Below are 18,909 nucleotides of genomic sequence, written 5' to 3'. Positions count from 1 at the left end.
CGGCGAAGCGGCTCCTCTCGCCAGCCGGCTGCAGCCCGCGCTCCCGTGGCGGCGCGGCGCGGCGGGTGCTCGCGTTGCGGGAGAGGAGCGCAGGAAGCGCGAAGCCGCCTGGCTGCGGCTGAGGCGGCACCCCCTCATGGTGTTATCTGAGCCTCATTTCCAGAGSCAGGGCCGTTGCAGGAGCAGGTAGTTTCCTGTGAAACAGGAGCGGGGAGCAGGCTCGGCTCGGCAGGAGGTGGTTCACAGGGGGAATACTGACAATTAGAATACTGGAACCTGTTTTGGGAGAGCAGGGAACACCAGCCAGATGGTTACTGGAGTGCAATATATATATATATATATGCATGTTTGTGTATATATACGCGCACATACAGAGCACCGCACGCGTACAGTGCGGGCAGGGTTTCGGCAGGCCGGGTGCCAGGGCGAAGCCGCGCCCAGTACCGTGCTGTCTTCGGGGCTCCTGGTAGGGACCCCGGTGCCGCCAGCTCCGCCTGCGCTGGCCTTGGCTTGTGCTACCTGTTTGGGTGGATGCAACACCCGCGGGTGCCAACTCGCATAACTCGTACTACAGGCACAGGGAGTCCTCCTGCAACCCGGATTTCAAGTGGTTCAGGACTTTCCTGTCCTTTGCAGTGCCAGTGCTGGACTTTACCAGCCAAAACTGGGCTTTGCCTTAACACTGAGTTTCCAAATTCAATTATGTTTTATTCTAACAGCCATTATTTACATGTCAGGTTATAAAAAATTGTTGTCCAGTTAGTGTATTAAAATGCTGAATAATGGATTTGTCGTCATTGCCTTGGAGTTTATCCATACACCACTTTATTGCTGTAAGAAGGAGCCTGCATGTCACAGTCTGAACTTGTTCCAAGACATCTGTCCTGCCTACAGGAAAAGAAACACCTATTATAACCTAAAGACAACTTAATCTTTTGTGATTTATCCTGTTTCATTATGTATGAATGCCTGCTGAATTAGCTTACTTCCAAACTTCATAAAATTCCTTACACGGAAGTCACTGAGTTTGTTTCAATGTTAAATATATCTCCCTTAATCCAGAGTATCATAAAAAGCTGATTCTGATGCTCAACCTGCACTTTCGATTTTCTATTCCTCTCTTGTCTCCTGATGGATTCATTAGTCCAGTCTCTGGTGGGCCACGATCCCCTCACTCTAAATCACATTAACAAGGAAATGATAAAGTATAAAACATTTTGTCATCACAGCTGCTCACATCAGTACTGCCACGGGTGCCTTGTTCTAAGATATTTTAAGCACACAACAATTCTGCCATGTGATTTCTAAATGTTTAGGTAAGTTTATACTTCACAGTCTCTATGGATATATTCAGACTTCAAAGAATAGCCATGCCACATGCTTTCTGCTCTCTGCTACCGAGTAAATAAATGTTTATAGCTCAAAGCTCAGCTGTAATCTCAGCTACTTGTGGAAGCATGTATTGCTGCGTATCCTGTGAGGTTCGCTTGTGTAAACATGTATACATCGCAGCTGAATTTTTTGAATATGGAAGGAATGTGTCTTCTCATATGGGGATCCAAAATGTGCACTTTAAAACAGTTGTATGTTTCACTGCTTTACTACATTTACTGAAATACACATTAGCCCTTGTTCTCTTCTTGGATACACCAGTGCCAAATTGCAAAATGTCACTGTATTTGCCTGCTCAAGTGCTACAGGTTGACTGTTTTTGGAGAAAATAAATGTGTAACAGATGTTCTTCCAAAGCAAGCTGTGATTATACTGAGTATAGGATTTGATTACTCAGAGTTGCTCAGGAAGGATAAGATGAACCTGCTAAAGATGTAAAGTTAGAAGGGTTAGGGGGTAAAGCGGATTTGTCATTTAAACTATATTTAATTCATTCACAGGTGAGATGGCATTAGTTCAATGACATGTTTTTTATCTGTGCTGTTTGTTAGGTAAGAGTACTTAAGATTCTTCATAACTGCATTTCAAAGCAGGCAGCGAGAGCAGACATACTCCCATCTGAATGCAGTGGCAGAGCAGGAGAACGGGCAGCTGTCCAGTGTTTCCCAGGCTACTTTACTGCAGTGCAGGCCCTAAACAAGATGGGGAGGAGGCCTCGTACCCCCTGCCAGGCAAACCCCTGCCTGGCAAACCCCTGCCCAGCTGGCTTATTACACTATGCAGAACAGAGACCTCACTCTGCACCCATAGGGCAAAAAGGCACAAACAGCTTCAGCATAGTTCAATAATGACCCATCACCGTTACCAAACAAAAGCAAAATATCAAATAGTCTATTGAGGCCAAAAATTTAAGCACTCAGAAGTTAGAAGAAGTCACATTTTAGAGTGAACGAAGCTGCTGCAGCGTCAGTTGCTGCAGGAGCTGCAGCTTGGTCACTAAAGGGGGTGGAAGGGGAGGGTGCTTGGTCTGGCAATGAAGTTCAATTTTGCAGTTGAAGTCTTCAATCTCTCCCTGCTTTGGGATCTTAGTTTTTATATGATGCTAACTCTCTCCTTTTAACCTCACTCTTCACAAGTGAATACAATTATGAATTTCTAGTCTGCCCGCTGCCCAAATTCATTCTAGGTCCATTTTGCAAGAAAACTGAGGATTCGCAGTTGTTGCTGAAGTTAGTCAGAACTATGACATGAATACAGTGAGAACTAAAGCTGCTGAGAGCTCTGAATAATTGTCTCTACCTACCTCTGAATTGCCATCCAAATTAGTAGATGTTCTTTACCCTCTTTTTTTTTGGCTTAGATACATATCTATAAAGTAAGAATATCCTTTTGTTCCAGAACATCTGGAAAAAATGAATTAGTTAGCGTTTGTAAAGCATTCAGACACCTTAGTGACAGGGACCACAGTAAAGTGAAATGTGTCTCTGAGTAGCACTCAAGTGGGGTGCAGTAAATGCAGGCATGGAGCCATATAGTGGATATTGAACTGGTGTATGGCAAGTGTGTGTGTGTGTGTGTAAACTACTGACTAGCTCATTAGCTGAGTGCTAGCAAACCTATCAACTGAAGGTGACAGAGGTCCTTTGGAAAACTGCTGTGGGATCACATAACATGAGACTGCCACAACACACAGGGGAACAAACAGGAGCAGATTAAGTTTCTAGAGAAATCATAGTTCTTGCATTTCTCGACTTTGGCATGTTCATCCCTGAAACAATACTATTCACAGGGTTATCACTGTAACTCGTACCTCTAAAATCAGAGCACCGATCTCCACCRTTTGAGCTAGTAGCGTTAACTGGCAGTAGCTGTAAGCAGCATGGGCCAGGACTGCATGGGAAGTAGCACATGCACATTGTCAGACAGCTTCAGGTGTTTGCTCATAACAAAGCTAAGTGGCAAAAACTAGAAACCTTGGATTTTCTTCCAGGCTCTGGAAGATTCTTCTCATTTTCTTCTCCAGAGGGTTACTGTGCGCATTGTCCCCAGCCTGTCTCTTGTCTCCAGAGAAGAATGAGCTGTCTTGAGTATTAGATTCAGAACAGTTAAGAAAAAAAAAAATGCTGATGGTTAGTGATAACAGGTTTGCCGATGGTCAGCAGAAATCACAGAAGAAGGTTACCTTTTGTCCCTACTCACTAAGGCAGAAGATCAGATTTTGCAAGGCTCTCTTTCATCTGGGGGATGCTTTGCCTAGAAATCTGTTTCCAAAAGGTCTGAACTTTGGAATAAAAGTCTTTTGTGAACTGAGTTAGAAAACATACAGATTCATGTACTTGTTACATTGTATAATCTTTAAGATACTAAGGAAATATTCTAAGCTGTGTAATGAAAGACTCAAAGATATTTTAGCTGTTTTGAAGAGCTGTTTCTCAAATATTAGTGTAAGCATATAGATCTCTCAGATGACATAAATGAAATTGTTACTGTGTTTAAATAAGAAAACACTACATAAGCCCTATCCTGGCAGAGCGGAACAGGAAGGAAGAAAATACTAAGAAAACATTGTATAATCAGGAGGACTCTCTCTTTGCAAGACAGCATTGCTATTGTTATAATGCAATTCATCACCATATTGACACATTTGTTCAGTATTAGAGAGGAACAAATCAGTCCCTGTCATCCAAAGCTATTTCCTGCAATGCTTCACTTTCCTCATCAGGTTCCCATATAGATACTACGTGTATCCTAATTAACCAGTGGGACTCTCTCAGATCCCAGAATGGTCTGGCACGTATGTATGTATATTCACCATAATATGCTTCAGAACAATTTTAGGATGTATCTAGCTGTGGCTTAAACACAGCACAAGCATGAGCACTTCGCATGTCTCAGATTTCACACTACCAAATTTTCATTTTTGTTCAATTTGTTTCAAGAAAAGAATGCAAACATACCTCAGGGCTTCCAGTTGCTTTCCCGCCTCTAAAGGCCCCCACGCTCCCTTCTGCGTAATATAAAAGCTTCACAACAAGCCTAACTGTGTAACACCAAATCTTTGTTGCTCACAGGTAATCTGCTGAAATCAACAGGACTATTTATCTAAGGTGAACAGCGACCAGTTTCCACAGTTGCGAAGATGAAGACGTGGAGTGCAACTTTCTGGATGTCATGTTACAAACATTCAACCCGAGTGGTTTGTAACCAATGCCTGGAAGTTGGCTCCCTTTTGTGCCATGCAGAGCCTATTTCTTTTGTGTACTCAGTCTCTTATCTGCACAACACACCTTGCTTTCTAATAACTACACTGTTAAGTTATTTTAGGGAATGTGCTGAGATTTTAAAGTTCTGTAGTAGCGGATGTCATCTGATTATGCATTTAGACAGGAGAGATTTTAATATAAAGGAGAGGGGATCACAAGATAAAGGGATCTTAAACGAGAGGAAGAGATAGTTTTAAATAATTTAACCTGAAAAGAACAAAGATATTCAAAATGAACAAGATAAAGAGAGGTGTTAATTATAAATAGAAAAGTTGAGGAGGAAAAGTGGAAATATATGGGAGACAGTTTACAACACATTTATATTTCTCACAAGCACTTAGTGGCATGATCTCAGATTTTCTCAGCATCAAGAAGAGATTGCTATACTGATGATATTAACCATTTTTTGCTTAAGGTAATGGAGTTTGCAGCTCTTAATCTGTCCTGGCCTGGGTGCTGATACTGTTTCAGACATCTGAAAGGAATCATTTCCTTGTTTCTACTGGGTATTATAAAATGTCTGTGAGTACTCACGTATTGCCAGTTGCAGGACTTGCTATTATTAGACTTAAACACATAATGAAGTGCTGTTCTGGATAGGTRTGCTTTTCTAAATAAACGCTATAAGATAAAAGATTTCATGGCTCTTTGTTTTTATTTCCATAGTGGTATGTTTTTTTCACCAGAAATTTAAATACATAATGTATCTTTTTACCTGTAATAAAGGATCATCTTATATATTTATGTATGCAACAAATAAGCAATGTTTCTTTTAGTTGAGCCTGATGTGAAACTTCCATGCAGTAATCTTATGCTTTAAGAAAACTTAAAAGGCAACAAACAGGGCTTTGCTGATGCCTTTGCTAGAAACAGCTTGTTCTTATAAAGAAAGAAAACACTGGCTTAGTGCTCCTCTGCCCATGTAATTCTCTTGCCTTCTCCTCCTAGACCTCCAAGAGGGCACACAGAGAAGGCCAAAAGGCATGACAGAGAAATTTTCAGGTTTTGCACTTCTTTGCAGAACTATGGTTTTACACAAGGCAGCAAGACTATAATGCATTCAGAAGTTTGGATTAAAAAAAAAAAAAGAACATAAGAAGTAATTGTCATAACAATGCTGTGCTTGAAACAAGTTGCAGGCTTCTAACTCTAATTTAAACAGAAAAAATATATATATTTTTTTTAAACCAAGGAAAGCTGTACAAGTTTAAACCTAAAAAATGAAAGTGAAAATGTAAAGTAGCTTCTCTGGCTGTTTTCACAGTAAGCAACTGGATTTAACCTGCTGAATGAGGCACTTCAGAGATAACTTATTACTTTCATATCTTTTTCTGATCAAGTTTACAAAAGTAACTTTTGATATGACAGTAATTGCATCAAAACACCTAAAGCATGACCAGTTTCATGCTGTATTTGCATGGTAATAAACCCAGATTTACGGGGGGGGGGGTTTAGCAGATTTGTGCATATGCATGCACAAACTTTTTACAAGTTCCAGCGTAAGCAGCCGCTCCCAATGGGAAGATGGCACAGTCCAGAGTGAGCCGAAAGTGTCCCAGCCCTGCAATACCCGTCATAAAGGTCAAGTTGGGAGGGAGCAGCCATCAGAGAAAGAAAAACAGGCCGGAGGCTGCAGGCCTGGGGAAGAGGCAGCTGCTGGCAGCGGGGCCCGCGTGCAGAGAGCAGCCTTTCTGAAGCGCCAGCTTCCAGGACGCAGGAGCAGCAGAGCCTGTCCAACAGGCAGGAAAGCCCATGCTCCAGACGTCAAACTCCCTCAGCTAGATGGAAGAGAGGGCCTGATTTCTCCAGTGTCTGCCCCTTTTGATTTTGGCATTACCAAAGGCTTTAAAAGCTCAGAGAAAGGGGGCGAATTTCCTGTCTTCCAGGGCAGGGGGGCCGGGAAAGAGCAGCTAGACCCCTTTGCAGTGGTGGAGTCAGACCATTTTTGTTTTATTTTTATTTTTTTCCCCCCTAAATTGTTGTTCATATCAGGGCAAGATTCGGCAAGCTTGCTCAGACTGCAAGGCTTCTTTGGGCCAGATACTGTGCACGCAGAGACCCAGGCACGTTTGCATGGCGACCGGGGTAACTGTGGTGCAGAGACACACTATGAACCAGCTTTTATGCTGCTCTCACTAGTACCAACCACAGCAACTAAAACCACAGGTGGTGCAGGCTGCAGTATGAGTGGGGAGCACCAGGCCAAAGCCATCAGGATTTCCCTGTTGTCAGTGCTCAGGATTTAGCCAGAGTTTCAGCTCCTTCTCCACCTGCTGCAGACATCCTCACAAGCCCTGGCCTAGAGGGGCCCGAGGGCACATTGGGCGCATCGGACCCCATCTATTCACGTTGGTCAGGCTCAGTCCTTCCTCTCCTCTCAAAGTTTCAGAATTAAGCGGAAAACTCATCTCAAATGTGAAAGCAGGAAAAAAGAGTCAGGAAGAGAGATAACCTATTGGGAGATATGCTAAATAATGAGAAAAAAACACAACTAGAAAGGTAGAGATCTTTTAAAAGCTATTTAGTAACAAATCAGCTTCTTTACAGCTATTATACCTGTCAATTCAGAGAAAAAAAAAAAAAAAGAGGATGCTGACAACTCTTCATCCCACGATCTGCAGCATTAATAAATGATGAAGTGTTAAAAAAACTGGGATGCTTTGTGCCTATAACAATATCACATGAGGACAAGGGAATAAAGCTGAACTAAACCAAAGGACATGATTGTGTATTGCTAGCAAACAATGACATAAATGAGAAACAAAAGACACAGGAACAAACACACAGACCTCCCCACAAACCATCAAATATAAAGAAAATGACTTTTTTTTGTCAGTAGTCAGATCCAAATGAGGAAGCATGATGAACTGTATGATGAAAGATTCAGATGCAATCATTACTCCAGAAATGTCCAGCCCAAACAGCTTATTTAAACAGAGACAGAGGGGAGAGGGGGTGGAAGCTGAGGATTAAAAAGTGAAGCCAAGGTGGGCATTTTGGGGGTACCTACCCTCCCAAGGTAGACAGCACCAGGGAGGACATGGCCTGAAGGGAAAGCCTTTCCATCCAAGTCCACCTTGATGTCACTGCTCTTCCTCTGTGAATTCACTTCTCCTCCTACTGTCCACTAGCCAAAAGGCAACATTGCACCTCCATTGCATCCCATGCTCGCACACCCACTACTCCTTTCTTTGGCACAGCCAGCTCAGCTGACGAACCCTCTCACTCTCCCCTTCTTGCGCTCAGGATCTGCCCCAGGCCTTTTTCAGCGCTTCGCTGAGCAGCAGTACTGCCGAGACATCCTCCACCCTCTTCTCCCCATTCCCAAGGAAAGAAAAAGTTATTCTTTTCTCAACTTAAACCGTTCCCAGAGCACAATCAGGTTTCACACGGGTTTCCAAGCAGTGCCGCCCACTGCCTGCCGCCTCTACAGCTTAAGCCACGCAAGTTGTTTCAGGTCGATTTTGTACTGTTCATTTCACTGATCTTGTCCGTTCCTCCCTGACTTTGCTCCATGCAGGCAGCTTACCTGCCCAGCCTCGTACAGTAGCAAATAAGGGAGCAAACTCATCTGTGGACGTGCAAGCAGGTCAACAGGCACAGTGGAGCAGCTAGGAACAAGAAAAGCAGAGAAACATGGGGAGGGATCATTTGGTTATCCAGGTTCTGCTGAAAAATAAGGCCCTACCTAGCACGACTTCCTTGGGCTCCTCTTCCCTTCCTAGGGCGCGCATTAAGTAGCAGGGTACCTCGATCCCTCTAGGAAGTGGGAGAGCTGTGATGGTGCCTTATCCCCCAAGAGCATCTCTCAGCTTTCCTCACAGGAAGCTTTCCTTGTGGTGCATTCGCAAGGAGATCAAATGTAAAGGAAAATCCCAGTTCAGAATTAATTGGCATACATTTTTTCAGAAGCTGGAGGGATTTTAAATTTTCTTCCTTCTAGATGAACTTATAACACTCCTGCAGTCCCATAAWTGAAGTTGTACCTGTTTTTGTAAGCGTGCGAGCTCAAGGCCTGCAGCAAAATGCATCGTTGTTTTTTTCCCCATTCCACCCTGTTATTCAATTAGATGCTTTCCAGTTTGTTGTCCATGGCCCGCATTTATTCCAGGTTGCCCTTGCAGCCTTAGCTTCCTTTGGTTACCTGCTCACTGTGGAGGCAGCGGCACAGAAAGCAAGTCCTGCTCTGAATTAACCTTTTCCTGCACACTCCTCATCAGCAAGTGAAGCTGGTGCATTGGTGGTGTGAAAAGACACCCTGCTTAAAGGGTTCAGAACGATATTTAATTGAGAAATGCTTAGTGCATTTAGCTCCAGGGCTGTTCACACCATGTGCTCGTTTTCCACTATTCTCTGAAAGAAAGCAGAGGTGTTTCTACAGACCCCTGTCCCCTTCAGAGGGCCCTTTTCAGAGCTTCTGCTCTTATCAAAAATAGCTTCCCCTTAAACACAGCCAGCCAAATGGCACATCCACCGCACCACTAGTGGCACTGTTTATCCAGACAGGTGTTCACTTTTCATCTCCTGTCCAGCAGCTATCTGTGCATACAGCGAGCTTCATTTGAGTCACACAGTAATAATCACTGCTTATATACAAGATCCCTAGTGTACTGTATATTAATGTCTGGCTGGTAATTTAATGGCACCTCTAGGCATAAACAAAAGTTTATTAAAACAGTAAGTAAAATGTTCCCGAAGACTGGCCTGCATTTCTAATTTTCTATTCAGCATTCCAAAATACAGAGCCCAACCGGCTTATGCAAAAAGCAAGCTACTGAGTTAACGCTAAGTAACATCATCTTGCACAACTTCCACACAGCGTGGCCTAGAGCAATAGGATGCTTCATTTATATTCACAAACCCCTTCTTTTCTGATCATCTTTAACAATGACAGCCCAACAAAAATTTGGATTGATTACTAGGGAGTGCGTACAACTCAAGGAAGCAGCAGGATATTGATTACTACTCAGAATCAAATTACTTGTCTTTTCATAGATAGGAAGCCACAGGACAGCTAAACCCTTAAACTGCAGCCGGTAGTTGGCAGTGCCCTGTGTGGTTAAGAGCGAGTTGTGCTCTGAACACCAAACACGTAGAAGCCGCACTGTTCGCTCCCTGCGCGCGCCTCTCCCTCTGCCCGAGAGGCTCCTTTCATAAACTGTYGGGCATTTTAAAGACAAGCAGGCTTCTCTTTTTCTGCCATCATAAAAGATTTCCTTGAGCTCATTAAAATGCACGTAGTGTATGCTCCAGGTATTACTACACAGTTACTGTGGGCAAGTAGGTGGATAATTCTTTGACAGTATTTAAGCAGGAGCTCAGACCGATTTTCACCTTTCAGGTTAAGTAATAGAGACACAAAAGCCTGCGGGAGGGAATTTGTACATGGAGGAAATCCATGGGGGAGTCACCGACAAACAAGCAAGGAGCTCTGCTTTTCGGGAGTCTCTTTTCAGAGCACCACCACTTTTCCAGGTTGCAGAGATGTCCATGCACATCCACCCCACTGCCACCACCATAATTTAGCATACACCAAGGACCTCGAAGCACTTTGCAGCTCCCAGGGCATGTCACCACCCATCTCCATATGGGAGCAATATGCAAGGGTGCTCGACCTTCTGCTGTGCTATTTGGTTTTCATGGGAAGGAAACATGAGCATTTGGGCTGAATTGAAGGTAGCCAAACCGCACTCCAGCAGGTTCACCCATCTAAATGCTCAGAGGAATAGGACTTCAAGAGCCTAGAGCAAACACAAGTGTTACCAGCTCTTTGCTTGGAGCCTTGATACATTTGTCATAACCTAGACTATTTCGCCTACTTGCCATGATCAAGGGACTCAGGTAACCAAGGAAGCTCTCCTAGACGGTGCCAGCACAAATCAGCAAGGAGGAGAAAGACTGCAGATATCGTAGAAGAAAATGTCCCAAAATAAAACCTTTAATGTCTGTGTAGAACAAAAGCTTCATGTACGTTATACACAGTTGAGCTTATTTTTAAGACCTTTTCCCCATTGTTACGAGACAATAATCTAATATCAAAATTTGCTGCTGCCTTGCTAGCCTTAACCTGCAAAGGTCAGTGTCCATGTTTGTTTATTTATGGCAACATGATTTTAGCTTAAAAACAAACAAACAACAGATTCTTGTAATCTTACTGTCTTGTTCAAGATTAGATGTCAAAGCTCCAAGCGTTCAGCAGTAAGCATAAGGCCTTAAGTCTTGCACAAATATCTTTGCCTCTTTTGTCTGTCAGAAACTGGCACTGCTTAGGTGAGAAAATGCAAAAATCAGGGTTTCAGGAGCGACACCAGTGCCTGTGTGGCGTAAGCCTGAGGTATTTCTTGTTTCTGGTTAAACACCTGGGCTGACACACTGCCTATCATAAAATGATATAACAAAGTTTCCTCAAATGAACCATTTATGCAAATAAGGGTTTGAAGCATCTAACCCAGAACTTAAAAACAGGCAGATTAACACAGCTGTCAGAGCCTGATGCTGCAGCCTGTCCCCAAAACTGTCAGGGGCTTCCCTGGCAGGGACGGGAATTCAGCCCGTTCCCTCACGCAGACCACGACAGCCTCTCCAGGCTCTTCTTTCTAGGGGGTTTTCCTACAGATAAGGATGACTGTTTAGGACCCTCACCCTTCAAGGCAGATGTTACTTCCCATTCAGGGCAGGTGTTTCTTCCCATTTTAGTATTTTAGCTCCAACAAGCCATCTCTTACTGTTTTATAAAAATTTTTTTGAGTTGTTGCATTGTCTATACAAGGTCCACCCTTCGTTTCCTTTTCATAAGGGCTGTGAAGATACAGTGGCCAAAATTTTAGCACCAGTTCAACAGCGCACTTGCACAGATATTTAAGCTGCTGCAGCTGGATGAAGGGGCCAATCTCCTTAGATGTTCCACTGAACTGGAGACCTATAACCTTAAATCATATGCAGTTTACACTGTGGTAATGAGAGTTATATATACGCGATGACAGCAAGCCACTGACTCTTTCATTCCAGGCATGGAAAAGACTAAGAGAAAAATGCTGGTCAGAGCGTGCAAGCTTTGCATATTCATACTTCCCACAGTTGTTCAGTGTTTGAAAATTCAGGTAATGAGCATACAATACTCTGGCTGCCTCTGTATTGCTTGGGGGTTTGCTATTCTAGTAATATCTCTACAGAAACCATTCTATCAAGACAGCTTCTCTCCTCAAATTGAATTAGCACTTGTACATTGAAGTTTTCAACATCACCCATAAGATTTTTATACTTGTCAAAAGAATCTGCATGGTCTCTAACCATGAATAAAAATGATTTCAGATATCACCTTTATTTCAAATTTTATTTCCTGGGATTAATCTAATTAATTGTGCTGGTGGCTTGTTAAGCAGCTGCTGAAATAAACAGACCATTTTTCTTTCTATGGAACTGTAAACATGTGGGTACCTGATTTAATTACCCTTCAAACTAGTGCAAAGAAGAAAAAAAGCCACCAGGAAAAAAAAAAAAAAAAGAAGAAGAAAAACCCTCCATTTTCCAAAGTGACATCAGAGACTTGAAATTGTAAAAATTCTCTCACAGCAACAAACTTGGACTTGGTTCATTTCCCTTTAGCTGATTTTAATAGATCTTTTATCATACAGAAGAAAAAAAAGAGAATGAAGTTCAGTAAACATGCACAACCTTATAACAATATTTTTGCATCTACCCAAATGCTTCCACAAGATACTTATGCTTTTCTCCTTCTTTGATACAACTAGGAGTAACCCATAAATCTCTACTTTGATATAATTCTTATTTTATGCTTAGCAGATATAATCCTGGTTTGTGTCTATTATTACAATCACATTAGCCCTGTTTTATATCCATGTAACATGTCAGGGTCTAAACTGAGAACTCTAGTTAAAATACAGGGGAATATACCCCCTTTGGTTTAAGCAAAATTTTTTACTTCCCCGCAGACGGTACTGGTAAAGCAAATAGCATTACCAATAGGAAATACAAAGAATCAACACTTATGAGAGTTTAAGAATTAATTCCCTAACAGGAATTTGAAATAGCCTGATTTTCTTAGTTCTCATTATAAATCAAAAAAAGCTCAGACTTATCCAGAGATAAAACCCATAGAAGCAAGTGGAAACCCCTAGCCTTGCAGCAGCCGACAATCACTTTACTTCTATAATAAGACTCAGGAAATGCAAATAAAAATCTATTATCAACATTCTTTTTATGCCCAGAGAAGCACCATTTTTAGCAGTATGCATGTATGATATGAATGAAATATTAATAAACAGCACACAGTTGTGGCCAGCCAGGGGGAAAGTTAAATAAATAAGACTTGTTACGTCAAGTCTAGCCTTGGCTTTTCCCTCTCTCTTCCCCTCCTTCAACCAGATGGCTTCACCAGGGTTTTTTTGCAAGCTCTCCATGAGATTGAGCACGCTGCAGTTTGAGGGGGGGCAGAGAGGCTGGGACAGCTGCTGTGAAGCAACTCAAATATGCACTTTGTCTTACAGTGTCCTGGTCCATCTTTGCCTTTAAAAAATGATGCCCTGCTCACAAGGTTGCACATCTGCTTGTCCACCCAGAGGCATTCAGAAGACCAGACTTCACCCCAGTCTCCTCACTGGTTCAAGCTCTCGCCCTAGGAAGGACCATAGGCAGCTTGGGAGAGCTGCATATGTCATTTCTCCAATCTTCTCAATGACATACTAGATTTAGAGGGCAAACCAAAGGTTTGCTTTTAAATGCCAGATGGATGAGTATCCTACTAAGGGGCTGCCACCAGGTCGCTGGCACTGGCTGCTGAAATCATCTGTTTACTTATTTAGTGACAAAAGTAAACTATTCCGAGTTTCTTGGACCAATTTATAATTTGGAGGCYCATCTGCCTTGGGATATCCTGTTTTTACCCTTTATGGAGGAACATAAAAATTCTAATCAGTTTTGAAGCCTCAGGAGTCCAAAGAGAATTTGCATTTCTGCATAAGGAAGAACTCTGCACAGAAGGAGAAATGGGAAGTATTTGAATTATACGAAATCAGGTAGGTCGCTCTTGTGATCCATTCCTCAACAAGATTTGCCACGGTTGTTAAGACCTACCTTTATCCCTTTCCAGAACGACACCAGCTGTAATTATACATGATAAGGAGCAAGAAGCTTGAATTCACAGCAGAGTGGGGAACTTGTTTCCCTCACCTTCAGTAATATATTTCTGCCCTCTTGCGTCTTTCCTGTGCCGTTGTGTAGTTTATGTCAAACAAGTCTGATTCTTTTCATTACAGAGTCCTTGCTTGAAGTGCTGAGAGCGCTAATTCTTCTTGTTCTCACTTGTTACAGAAAATCTCCTGCCAAAGGAACCATTGGCTTAAAATACTGTAAACAGCCTCTCCTCCTTCCTCCTCACAGCTTGCTTTTTAGAAGCCCGTTTTCATAAACGGTTCGTCTTATCTGTTCGAAGCAACATAACCTGAAGTTGCCATATCAAATGCATTTATGGAAAACAGCAATAAAGTAGTACCTTGACAGGCTAATGATGACCTCCCACGAGCCAGGCACTTGAGCGGCTCCCTTCCCTTCTTCGTGGATTACAGAGCAGACGTAGTAACAGCTGAACGGTGCAATTTCTGCTCGCCGTTAAGCCACCGGGAGGGATCCCTGCCCCATCCGCCTCTGCGAGGGCAGAAGACAGACCCACCAAAGGGTGGCTACCAGGTAAGTTGGTCTAACTCTTGTGGGACATCACATAACCAGGGTATAGCGTCCACTTCCAGTGGACACTAAGAGACAAATGGTAGACAGAAAATAAATGTGGACCTGCTTTTTTCTACTGCTTACTGTGCTGGACTTGAATTTCTACAGAATCCCTCCCAGGTTAAAGCCACGGCAGGAAGAACCAGCTTTTTTCTTTTTGTTTTTCTTCTTTTTTTCCCCTGTTTTGGGGAGTGTTGTTTGTTAAGGAGATCACGTACTGCCAAGCTAAGCTTGGGTGGATTAGAGATTACACTATCTTCTTCCATGTATCAGCCATAATTTAATCATTTCCACTGTATACTACAATATGAAACACAATGGGATCTCTGCAGAATATAACACATTAATATATATATTATCTATGCTTTAGTAACACAGAATACTCTTAGGACTGTTGGACCAGCACAATGAACAAATACAAATTAAAGGTAGTTAACTACTAAAATACAAAACAATACAAGCAAGCCTCCTAAAGTACAAACCCATACAAGAAATAAAGCTATTAAAAAACCTAATTGTCATTTAAAGAGATCCACATAATTCCTAATGTAAGGGGGGGGGGGGAAATGCATCTTGCCCATAACCTACAAATTCATTAGCCCAGAGCTTTGCAGTGACAAGATTACTGTTTTGTTACTAAGACCACGATCAGCCCAAACATTGAAACTGGAGGCAGAGTAAAGAGTTCACTCTGACGCTGATCTGTTCTCATCAGCTTCAAAGCCTGGCAGAAAGCATTGCTCTTCACCTTTTGCTAGCAAAATCTTGATTCTACTCAGGCTAATAGAAAAACACTCAAAGTCCTGACCTCACTGAAGGCCAATTAACATGTCCAAAAGCAGCGCAGACCAACATATTTCTGCACAACAGCCTCTACCCCCAAACACGTGGCTTTGCTATACCTGCATGCTCCACATCAGCCAAGTGACTGGCACTAATTTATTTTGAGGCAGAAATGGCTTCGTGGTCTGAGAGAGCTCGCGCCGACAACCACTGCATTTCTACTCAGGTAGGAGCAAACAAGGGAACATACAGTGGGCAAGTTTGAGCTTTTCCCCCCCAGAGATCAGTGTTAATGCTTAAAGCTCAGAGACCATAAGTATTGCCCTAAAAAATCAGACAGTTACACCATATAAATAGGAAGAAAACAACTGGAATAATAGCAAACCAAACCAGGCTGAAATCTGTTCTGCTTCATATCCAAGACACTTGTGATGCCATTAGCTTCCAGGTACATTTCTTAAGAGTGTTTGTGTTCGTTGTTCATTAACAAGAACAAAGTTTTTGTTGCCTAGCTTTGGCGACATGGGTGCMTCACACAGGTTTCTCACTGGAGTGTTTTCAGGCATCTCTAACTTAGTTTCCTATTTTCTCTGCTGTATTTCCCTTCCATCTTCTGAAGTTGTATCAGCTMCTATTTTTTCATTGTTTTGTTTTATTAAGAGGCAGCTCAGGTTTTCACCTGCATCATATTTTGCAACTATGAAATATGGATCTAAAATTCGAAAGAAGAAAGAGCCTGAAAAGAGCCTTTCGGACACAGGCGCTGTCTGGAGAAAACACATCGGATTCAGAAGCAGTTTAGCAGTGCAGAGCTGTTATCTAAATATGTGGCCCAAAATAGCTTCCAATATACTGAATGACTTTTATATTTAAGCATAGTTACACTGGAATAAATATACAGCCCCTTCTACATTTTCATTATGTTCCGATAAGCTCCCAGGTCTGGCAGTATATCTTGAAGAAAGAGACCACATGAAATATGTTGCTAATTATTTATACACCTCTTCAAAGGCTCAGTGCTTCCACTCGTATCTCTTGCTACTCTTACCTACACAAGCCCTAAAGCTGTTTTTCACTCACTGAACTATAAAACCCCTTAGAGTAACAAGTTTATAATAGAGGTTTATAAACCTGGCAGTGATTAACAGCATGGGTTAATCAAATGAGTGCAGAACAAGCCTTCCCCCCTTTTCTTTAAGGAAAACTGGCCCCGAGTGCTTTTCCCTTATTACTATGTGGAAATAAATTTGCAATTAACTTTTACTTATCGGGGTCGTAGCTGCCTCTGAAGGCACCAGCCAGAAGCCGGCACCGTTGTGCTTTCCATCACAAAAATACATGCAGGAAGGCAGCCACCACTCGGGAGAGTCAACAACGCGATGCTGCCCCGCACGTGGCTCGGTGCATCCGGTCTCCTGCTCACCTGGATCACGACAGCGAAGAGCCGGAGATGGGCAAACGCGGAGGGAAAACTGGAGTGGCAGAAGTGAGCTCATGCATTACGCGAGCAGTTATTTCACAGTCCAATTTGCACAAGAAAGTACTAAATGAACCACTTCATTACTTAGAAGAGTCAAAAGAAGTTATCCTCCCCTGACATTGCTTGGCCAGTTTCTTGTGAAAAGAAATAGGATCGAGTTTGTGCACTGCCAAACCTACTATATTTAAGTTTACTCCAATATGACATAAATCTTCACACTCTACACGGGGGAATATTATCTGGTTTCACCTGCTTGTAGTCAAACTCCCACCTAAGGTAAAGGCATGGGAAGCGTGGGTGCCTTGCAGTCGGAGACAGCTGGCAGCTGGGTTGATGGGTCGTCTCAGCCTCCCAAAACTTGGAGCCAGTGAGGAGCTTCAAATAGAAAGCAGCCTTTAAGCTGCTCCGTTTTCTAAACATTAAATACGTTGTTTGTCAGTCACTATCTATATCACTTCTGTTTTGAGTTTCCTGGAGCATGCTCTTGAAACAAGTCTGATTAAGACCTTAATTTAATCCAATTCTGGTGGAGAAAAAGAAAACTTCAGGACCAAGTTTGCTAAGTGTGGGAATGAACAATAATGTAACTCTTTAGCAAGTGCTGAAGTTCTCATGAACTTTGCTTCACCCAGGTCAGAGTTGAGTCAATATTTATATTTGGGGTTTTTTTTGTTTGTTATTTGCTTCTGGAAGTTACAAAACCAAATAACACCTACCTCTTTCTCTCAGGAGTCTTCCTTGTCATTATGGTTTAAAAAACAAACAAACAACCCCCCCCCACACCCACACCCACACCATACACCACCCACACACACATCCACCCACCCACCCAACCACCATAGCTGTTCAGGATTTCCTCTCTTATAACTTGATGGTTTTGCTATCACAAACTCAGCTTAACCAAGAGTAAACTTATCCTTCTGCTTCATAGCTCACCCTTTTCCCGAGACCATCTATCACACGTTGGCCACGGGCCCGTCTCACCTGTTGCCCGCTCTCAGGGCTGCCTGGCTCTTTCGCCCCCATCCGGTCGCTGCACTGGTGCTCGGCGCGGGAGTCCCCAAGTGCCTGCGCCTGGGGCACGGCACGCAACACCGCTGGCGCCTGCTATCTTACCCTCATCCCACATCACTGAGCATGCTTCTCCTTCTCACCTAAGCCAAGATTTCCGTTGCCTTTTGCTATCTTGTTTATTTTAGATAATCACATGTACATGCACAAACGCACACACCCCGCTATATAAGCAGAGTTATCCATCCTCAGAAGACCAGTCCTTCCAGCCAGCGTCCTGCAGTGCCCTCCCCTGCGATCCCACTGTAGTCCTCCGACATTAAAACACTGCTCCCGGGCTTCTCTGTTCAGGATCGATTATAACGATAACAGGGACAGAGAGAAGAGAGTTGATTTGCACGTAAACGTAAGCTATGCGTAGACTTCAGACAAGTTCTGAACAGCACAATTTTTGCAATCTTAAGCAAATATAGAAAATTCAGCGCAAAGTTGCTTTTTTCAGCTAACAACTCAATTTGTGTTAGCAGGTGTTTTGGAAGTATGGCATAAAGACATTAGCAGATAAAGACTGTATTTCTCCTTTTTTTCTCTTCAAAACTATGCCGTGTTTTTCCAAACAGTAGTGTTACCCCCTTCCTTGCTTTACTTAGCTGACTTGTCAAACATGCAAATGGAAAAACCCTGCTGCTTTTATATCAGAAGAACCCAAAACCTAAATAAATTTGTTGTTGATTTAATAGATTTTTGTACTACTATAAACAGTTCAAGAATTCAAGCAGATTGCAATCCCGAACTGAGCATTTGCTATAATCTGAAGTCTTCGTGAAAGTCTGTGCACCAGCATAGCATTTAACTCCAATTCATATGCATATGAGCCAGCAAACCAGAGAACTGCTAACACACACTTGAATTTCTGCTTACACAATACAGAGAGGAATGGTGATATTTCAAAAGGTAACTGTGTATAAAAAACCAAAACAAACAAACAAAAAACCCCCCCTTTTTATTGTTTGCCAGACATTTTGGGTTTTCCCCCCACTTAAAGAGAAATAAGATTGTAAATTTACCCTTACATTTTCTTAATTTTAATTGCACTAGTAGATAAGTCCCTCCTCTAGATTCAGGCCAATCTCTCGCTTAGTGGCCGCTCTTTGACTCAGCAGGAGAAGGCAGCAGCATAGCTTTGGCTTGCTGTGTCCACGGCTCGGGCTTTGCAGGTGCCTGTACCACCTCAGG

General features: G+C 42.7%; 1 protein-coding gene across 1 annotated transcript in view; it reads right to left on the bottom strand.

Annotated features, from left to right (window-relative positions):
* The window catches only part of SLC10A7 (solute carrier family 10 member 7), a 174,570-nt gene extending 156,882 nt beyond the window's left edge, over window positions 1-17,688 (bottom strand). Inside the window, exons 1-2 of the mRNA XM_026087539.1 lie at window positions 17,599-17,688; window positions 15,862-15,949 (exon numbers count right to left, since the gene is read on the bottom strand). Coding sequence (XP_025943324.1) covers window positions 15,862-15,949; window positions 17,599-17,688 — 178 coding nt within the window. The remainder of the gene's footprint in view (window positions 1-15,861; window positions 15,950-17,598) is intronic.
* Between the last annotated feature and the right edge of the window lie 1,221 nt (window positions 17,689-18,909).

The sequence above is a fragment of the Apteryx rowi genome, unplaced genomic scaffold (genome assembly GCF_003343035.1).
Source record: "Apteryx rowi isolate R43461 unplaced genomic scaffold, aptRow1 scaffold_72, whole genome shotgun sequence".
NCBI classification, from domain to species: Eukaryota; Metazoa; Chordata; class Aves; order Apterygiformes; family Apterygidae; genus Apteryx; species Apteryx rowi.
Note: the sequence above shows the minus strand (reverse complement) of the source record. Positions and strands in the feature narration are given on the sequence as shown.